This window comes from Protopterus annectens, chromosome 1.part2 (assembly GCF_019279795.1).
Source record: "Protopterus annectens isolate FY-2018-M chromosome 1.part2, PAN1.0, whole genome shotgun sequence".
Classification (NCBI taxonomy): domain Eukaryota; kingdom Metazoa; phylum Chordata; order Ceratodontiformes; family Protopteridae; genus Protopterus; species Protopterus annectens.
Window position 1 is genome coordinate 699,423,808 of NC_056727.1, and position 7,979 is coordinate 699,431,786.

The following is a 7,979-nucleotide window of genomic DNA, read 5'->3' on the forward strand; positions in this document are numbered from 1 at the left end:
GTCTAATCCCTGGAATGCTCAGAATAAGATAATGATCCAGTAAAATATGAATATGTGGTATATATGTTTTTTTTTTTTTTTTTTTATTTCTTCTACTTTGATGTTCAAGGAAGCATGAAGGGAGGGGCATGAATTACAGTGAGGTAGTCACCCTCTGTTGTTGTTTCAATAATTTAGAAATTCTGGAACACAAGTAGCAAGACTTCTCTGATACCTGAACAAGAATGAATTGCTGAAGAAACAGGCAATCCAGGAGAAGCTGCTTACCCATTTCTCCACAAGGAAGCAACTGCAGATTTTTTCCCAGGGTTTAATTTTTCCCAAGTGATTTGGGTTTCTAATACCATGATGGGAACAGACCCTATTCCTAAGTCAGGGAAACAGTTAATGAAATCAGTACTGTTTCACTCTTTGATGTTGGTTCTTCACAGCACCAACTGTGTCCAGAACTGCCTCCTCCTGTAATACATAAGAGGTTACATGTATTGGTAGCATATTTATGACTGCAAATTATTTTTTACAAGACCTGTTGCTCTTATTACTACTGGGACTGTCCAGGTATTGTTCCTCCACAATTCTCTCATTTTTGCTTGCAAATTCTGGTATTTTTATGACTCTGTCTTTATCTTTACCTAAGACACTATACAGTGTATATGGTTAAGGCAACAAGCTGCTAATGAGCTTCATTCTATAGCCCAGTGTTCGATTCTTTCACCCCAACTTACAAACTCTGGGACTCTGAGCAGGTAAACTGACAAGACAGTTTCCCCCTGAAAACAGCCACTACCTAATAACCTTTCGATGAAGCACAATGATAGCAAACCTGATATGTTAGTAATGCTCTCAGATGTTCATATCACAATCACTTCCCATACAACAAAGAGGATCCATGCTTGTTAATGACCAATACCTTATTTCTACTGCAGTAGTGGCAGAACAAAGAAGATACCATACTTTAAAGAAATCCAAAACTATTCAGACATGTATTTCACTGGTTTGTAAAAAATGCACCATCAAGAACGGTTTGACTAACATGTGAGAAATAAATGAGGAGGAATGGGAGCTTTAAATATAACCATTTTCCAAAATGCACCCTTGAAGCACAGCTAAGTAAACGAGTTTGGAGAACTTTAATTGAACATGGCATCAAAGATTCACGGGACCAAAAACCCCCTAAACAGAAACACAAAAACCATTCTCTAGTTTGTAAAAACATATGGCAGCATCTTAGGATAGTTTCAACTAGCTGATCTCTCTCGTCTTCTGGAGGCACTCAAGACAAATAACAAATGATACTACTCCTGATATCCACCATGCGTTGCAGATACTGTACAGTAGCAATAATTATGATAGCTTCTGAAATGAAAATTAAAAATTAAAGTCAGCAACCTTTTCTTTTCATGGGCAACACAGACAACACAATACATCGAATTCAAAGCAGCAGAACCAATTTATAAGTGTATAAATGGACACAAAAAATGCAATATGTACATACAAAATTAACTGACAACTTAAATAGTACATTTCTATCTAAGATTCATCTGCCTCTCTCACTAGAAAAAGGCTTATGTTGTACTTATTTAGAAAGGACACAATTTTCAAGGGTTACTGTTTTGCTAAAATTTACTGACATGCACATTTTCATTCCTGCACAACTTTGAAATCACATTATTCCCAAGTTCAGAAAACAGAGGTGCCGAGAAAGGTCTGTGGCCCCTATGCATATAGGATTTTATGTCTTCTCTGTTTACATACTGTCAGGAATACTAAAATAAAACTTAAAGCAGCATTTAGAACACTGCCATTATGTATTACTTAAACCAACAGGAATCTGTGATAATGGTGTTTTTCTAGTCTTGTATGCAGTATTGCGGTTGACAAACTTTTTTCTTTAATATGGAAACATGATGTACAACAATGTCATAGGCAATAGGATGCCAGCATGCCTTATTTTACAATAATCTAAACACAAAGCGTCCTCTACAGGATCAAGTGAAACCCTCTCCCTCTAGGGGGAGGGCAAGCTATTACTTGTTCCGTTTAAGGAAACCTTGGTTAGCTCTCTGAACCCATTCAAACATCCTGCAGCTAGGACTTAGGTAAAAAATACAACTGCCATAACAGGTCAGTCTGCAAAAGTGCATCTGTAGTACTGAGGATCAACTCAACTGTGATACTGCCAAGATGACTTGAGAAAATGGATGCAATGCCCAAAAAAGATGCCAGTTTCATTACACTGTTACAACACGGTAACATTCCAATCTTTTTACTTTTTTTTCATGAAAAATGTCTCAATTTTCAAAATATATGCCTGCAACATGAACATAAAAACATGCAGTCGCCAAAATGTGAATAAAATCTAGATTAAAGAACTCAACTACAAATTTTCTGAATATGCACATACTTCATAAAATTCAACAGCTAAACTTTGCCATGGGAGATAAATTATCATATTCTGTAAGAAGTAAAGCAAAGTCTTTTTTCCAAATAAACAAATCTGATATCATAAAACCAGCTAAGTTAACTTAGAAGAATATACTAAGAATGAATCTAATAAAATACAAAAGGGATTCTAAAATAAATTAGATCTGTTTTAATTTTTCCTCCTCCTTCTTTATTCAACATGAACTTCTGCTGATTTTTTTCATTTATCATTTGTCGGTTAACCCATCTGTTCTGTAGGATCTGAAATGCTAAGCTTATGAAGTGGTTTCCAATGAAAGGCCGATTTGATGCTATCATTCCCCAAATGGCGAAGTCACTTGTGTAATTCAGCACGGGGTCCTGGACAATTGTTTGCCAAGTCCTTCCAATCTGGGGAATAAAAAGGTACAAAAAAATACAATTACATATTTCCATAATGCTGTAACAAGGAGCAACTTCAAGTCTAAGGTATTACCCACCTTAAGGAGGAAAGAAACTGGAAATACCCCAAAAATGCAACTCTTAGGCACCAACACTTTATAGCAAGAATCAGGTTTTTCTGTTAACTCTCCTGACATGCAGCATAAAGTGTCAGGAAAGAGGTACATATTTTTCTTAGGAGGTATTTCCATTTTTACCTACATTTTCCATCGAATCTGCGTTTAGAATCTTTATCTCCTCATCCAGTTTCTACTTTTGATGTAAGCTGCAACTTCAGAAAAACTACCTGTATTCAGAGCTAGCCAATAGTAACATCAGAAATTCAATTCAACACACTGGCTGGGTCTTACCTCTATCCAGACAAGTGTGATCTGAAAGAATGTACCATATCTCTGATAATGGGGCAGCCAATTTGTTTACAGTGGTAGAGTCTCAAGCTAAGTTAAAGTACACATGTGAAATAAAAGCGGTATTTAAACTAAAACAGACGTAATTGCAAGCAATATTCAGGTCTGGTTAACATCTTCCACCTTACCAACTTCTCCAATGGTTTTAGGAAATGAGATCCAGAAGACCAAACCAAATTCATTTAAGGCTTGCTCTCCAAAGAATTTCAGTCTGACATTGTGTAATACCACTAACTTAGTGAACCACTTGGGGCAAAGGAATTGGTGAAAATGTTTAAATCTTAAGCATGTACCAAAGTCATACCACATACTGGATTATATTTCAGCAACTTAACTTCCAAGCATGTACATCACTATAACAGCAAACAAAGAGATCAAATAAACTCTGCAGTTCACGCTCTTTGAAAACTAACATGCAGCATAGCTTACTGGCTTAGTACTGCATGGAAATGCAAAACACTGTGCTCAAAGATCTTTGAATACCTTCAAGCAAAAAGTGTGACTGAAGGCTGGGTAAAATGCACAAACTAAAGCAATCATTACTGACTTCCTATGGGACTGGCAGTGTTAGGTGAGTAATGTAATCTGGCTGATATTTGGATGGTTAAAAAGCAGTTAGCAATGAAGCTGACAGTTAATTGTCCAGTTTTCATCAACAGTGACTTGGATTTTTCTTCTGCACAGAAACTGAAAACATACACAGGACAGCAGAACAGCAGACAAAATTTAACAGTCAACATCAACCACTCAACCCCTGTGGTCTAACTACCCACTTTTTTTAGTATTGCCTGGACCCTGTGTTGATCACAACAATGAATTCCATACAGGATCAGGTCAAGCTTCAGTTAAGACAGTACAAATGACAAACACTTGTGCGTCTGTAAATGTGTGTGTGTGTGAGATATATATAAATATATATATCTACATCTACGTGTACATTTAATACACACACACACATATATATATATATATATATATATTTAGATAGATATATATATATATACACACACACACACACACACACACACACACACACACACACACACACAAAGTACATATACATACATAAACAATTATATATACGTGCAAAAACCTAACAATATTATTTATATCCATATGTAAGATACACACCACACTGCATCTCTCAAGGGAAGAATTCAGAATGATTTACAGTGCAACGGACCCTAAAGTGAAGAATGAAATTTATGCCCTTCAAGGAATAGTGGAATACAGTGTAGGAAGAAAAAGCCTTCCATCATCATTCTGCATTTTAATCTAATAAGCAACATGACTCTACTAATAAGTCCTGTAGTTACTGATATTCCACTGGGTCATGGACTGAGAAGAAACAATGATAAGAAACAAGCTACATCCTCTTCCTATCCCAGTCTATCGATGTAGTGTGATGACTGGAGTGTTCAAGTATTGCTTAATTCGAAAACCAAACATAGAACACTGTCAAACACAACCAGTTTTCCAAACTTTCCCCAAAATGCAACATCTTAGAACAAAAAGTAGTGAACAGTTTGAACAACACATGTCTGTTTCTCTGTCTCCAGAGAACTCAGCTGGCCGTTTACCCTAGGTCAAAAGAAACAGACATGCACATTAATGTTACCCACGTGTTTCTGCATGACCTGTGTCAACACTTAATAACTTGGTTCAGAATGATTCGCACTCCTTGAGTTTTGGCATTTTGATGCTGCAACTAAACTGCTGCAGTGTTATGGTCTTTACCACAGTACTCTGGTAGAAGGTTATGTCATACGGCAATACACTTAAGTTATAAAAGGATAAATAACCTCAACTGAGTAGCTATTTAAATGAAAATATCAGGTATGTTTATGCTACAATAACCTGGAGCTTTTCTCCTCAGGTGTCTCCTGAAAAAGGGCATCTTGCCCAGTCAGACAAACCCAGTTAACAAATGCCAAATAAATAAAATGGTGATAGTCCTCATTAGTCAGTGGAGAAGAATGTGTGTTCACAAGGGGAGGGCGTGATAGAGCCCTTTGGTGATATTTGCAAGGTCTTCCCAGCTCCAGGTGCCACGGTTACGACATTCAATTATCCTCACAGCCAGGAGGCCAGAGGACAAAAGCAACTCTCATGCCTCCCGAATGATGGCCTCTCTATGGCTTTGGTCTCTCTGGTTCTGGGGACATCCTACCCCTGATGAGTGAAAGGGCTTGAATATGGTTGGGATAGCTTTGACTGTCAGAAGGCGGGGGGGGGGGGGTGATGGCAAAAACCAACACAGAAAAATTAAAAAAAAATATATATATATATATACATGAACTGACACACAAAGGTTGCTGCCTCCAAATACTGAACAGCACAGATGTAATACCTGGAGAGACTGAGCTATTCCCAGGCAATTACTTAATTAAATGCTCTCCCAGAAACTTCCTTAAAATAAGACAGAACTACATTTCCAAAGCTACCATCAAACACACATGCAGTAAACAGCTTTAACAGCTAAACTCTGCTATGGCCTTTGATGATGTACAGAGTTTACTATAAATCACAACCGAATAAATTCAACAAAAAGACGACAGACTTCTTTACCACTCTGCAACATAAGTGCCAACTTTAAATTGTTAATTACCTTTATGCAACAAGTTTCAGAGTCTCAGAAAAGTTATACCCATAAAAGTATGGAGTTTAAAAGTCAAAATTTATATTACAATTTCTAATAAGTGGGTCATCCTCTTCCTCAAAACTGCTAAACTTGACTAAACATGGTGAAGAGCATATATGTTTTTACCGATTTAATATCACATTGGCGATCGCACTGTGTGCGATCAACCAATGTGTGAAATTCAAGTAGCAGAAAGAACCGAAGGGCGATGACGGCATTGTCGAACCTTACAATAGCGAACAATCGCTATAGCAAGGTTCGACAATGTAGTGCAGATCAGGAAATGTACCCTTTCCTCAGTGTAGTGCGATCTCAGTGTTTGTATATACAAGTAGGGGGGGTGTAGAAGGCTAGAATGTTGAGCAGATATGAGCATTTCAGTGTAGTCGACACGTTCGACATTCGACGTCAGAGAAATGCTCAGTTCAGTGTTCCGATTTCTAAACATTTTGCTTGGACATCTGTACATTCCAGCATTGTACTGTCGAACATGTGATAGCAAACCGTTTTTACCATGTCACTCTACAAGGGGAACCCTCTTCATAAGATCTATGGCTGAGATCATATTTCATTCCCTATTTTCTTTTCTGATGCTCCCATGACTAAGCCTATATCTATGTGTGTACAGATATATATACCCAGTAGCCAAACTAAAGATAGACACCCAGCCACTAACTTATCCATCTTACTTCCTATCTATATATCTCTAGTAGCAACACTAACCATGAAATTTATACCACTAGCTCTAATTCTTACCCTCACCACACTAACATTCACCACATCCACACCCACTAGCATACCATTAAACAACTCATTCCACATAACACATTCTTACCCACTCACACACAAACACAAATATTTCACAATCTGCTCCACACTATTTAGTGACAGCTCATTATTGTATATATATAAATCCCCTACCACTCAATATATCAAAAAACAAGCACAACCTAAAACACATATAGACCTAGCACATGCTTTAAAACTCAAACTAATCTACAAGAAATGTTTACTAATCTAAGGAGACATAGACCCCAACCCAGGTCCATACAACAACATCATCTCACACAAACAAACATCAGACCTACTTATTATAAACCTAAACTCAAGAAGCATAACAAACAAACTGCATGACCTACATACATTCATAGCCCAACACTCCCCAGATTTACTAACTATTACTGAAACCTGGCTAAAACCCTCCATCCAGAACGAAGAAATTCTTCCATCAGGCTATAACATCCTAAGACTAGACAGAAATGCTAAAAAGGGAGGTGGAGTTGCTATTCTATTTAAAAACACACTCAACCTCCAGCCTCTGCAAACCCCACTTCCCAAATTCCAAAATGCTGAAACATTAGGCTCAGTTCTATCACTAAACAATAAAAAGAGAATTAACATCCTTTGTAGTTATTCCTCCAGGAAATAACTCAGCAACAATAGAAGAAATCTTACAATGGGCTACAACCAACCTGCCACAAGAAACCATTCTGTTAGGAGACCTAAATCTTGATTGGCAATCCTGTAACTCTAGCAATCCCACAAACCATATTAACTTATTTGGTTTCTCTCAACTAATTCAAGAACCTACCAGAGTGGATAAAAAATCCAAGAAACAATCAACTCTTGATTGGACTTTAGTAAATTTCCCTAGTCAAAATTATCTCACGGGCTGTCTACCAGACTCACTCAGCGATCACTGCCCACTTTCCTTCTTAAGTAAAAAATTAAACATAACCAAACCCATACTGTATAAGGAAACTAGAAACGAGCACAAGGTAAATCCACAAACTCTCAATAGTATATTACGACAATGTAATTGGCAGCCATTACATACTCTGGAACTAGACCAGGCAGTTAAACTATTCAATAGTACTTTTATGAATGTTTTGAATACAATAGCCCCATTAGAAAACTTAGAACCAAGGTAGACTATGCTCCTTGGCTGACTAGGACCACAAAAGGCTTACTACAAGCCAGAGATAATGCCTGGAAGACCTGGAAAAAGAACAATACTAGCTTAAATAGACAGAACTATCAACAACTGCAATCCAAAAAAAAAGGGT

The 7,979-nt window shown here is 37.3% G+C and overlaps 1 protein-coding gene across 1 annotated transcript in view; it reads right to left on the bottom strand.

The window, feature by feature from the left end:
• Window positions 1-1,431: 1,431 nt before the first annotated feature.
• The window catches only part of LOC122792405, a 2,471,936-nt gene continuing 2,465,388 nt past the window's right edge, over window positions 1,432-7,979 (bottom strand). The window contains exon 29 of the mRNA XM_044060193.1: window positions 1,432-2,814. Within this exon, the coding sequence (XP_043916128.1) occupies window positions 2,759-2,814 (56 nt within the window). The 3' untranslated portion in view covers window positions 1,432-2,758. The remainder of the gene's footprint in view (window positions 2,815-7,979) is intronic.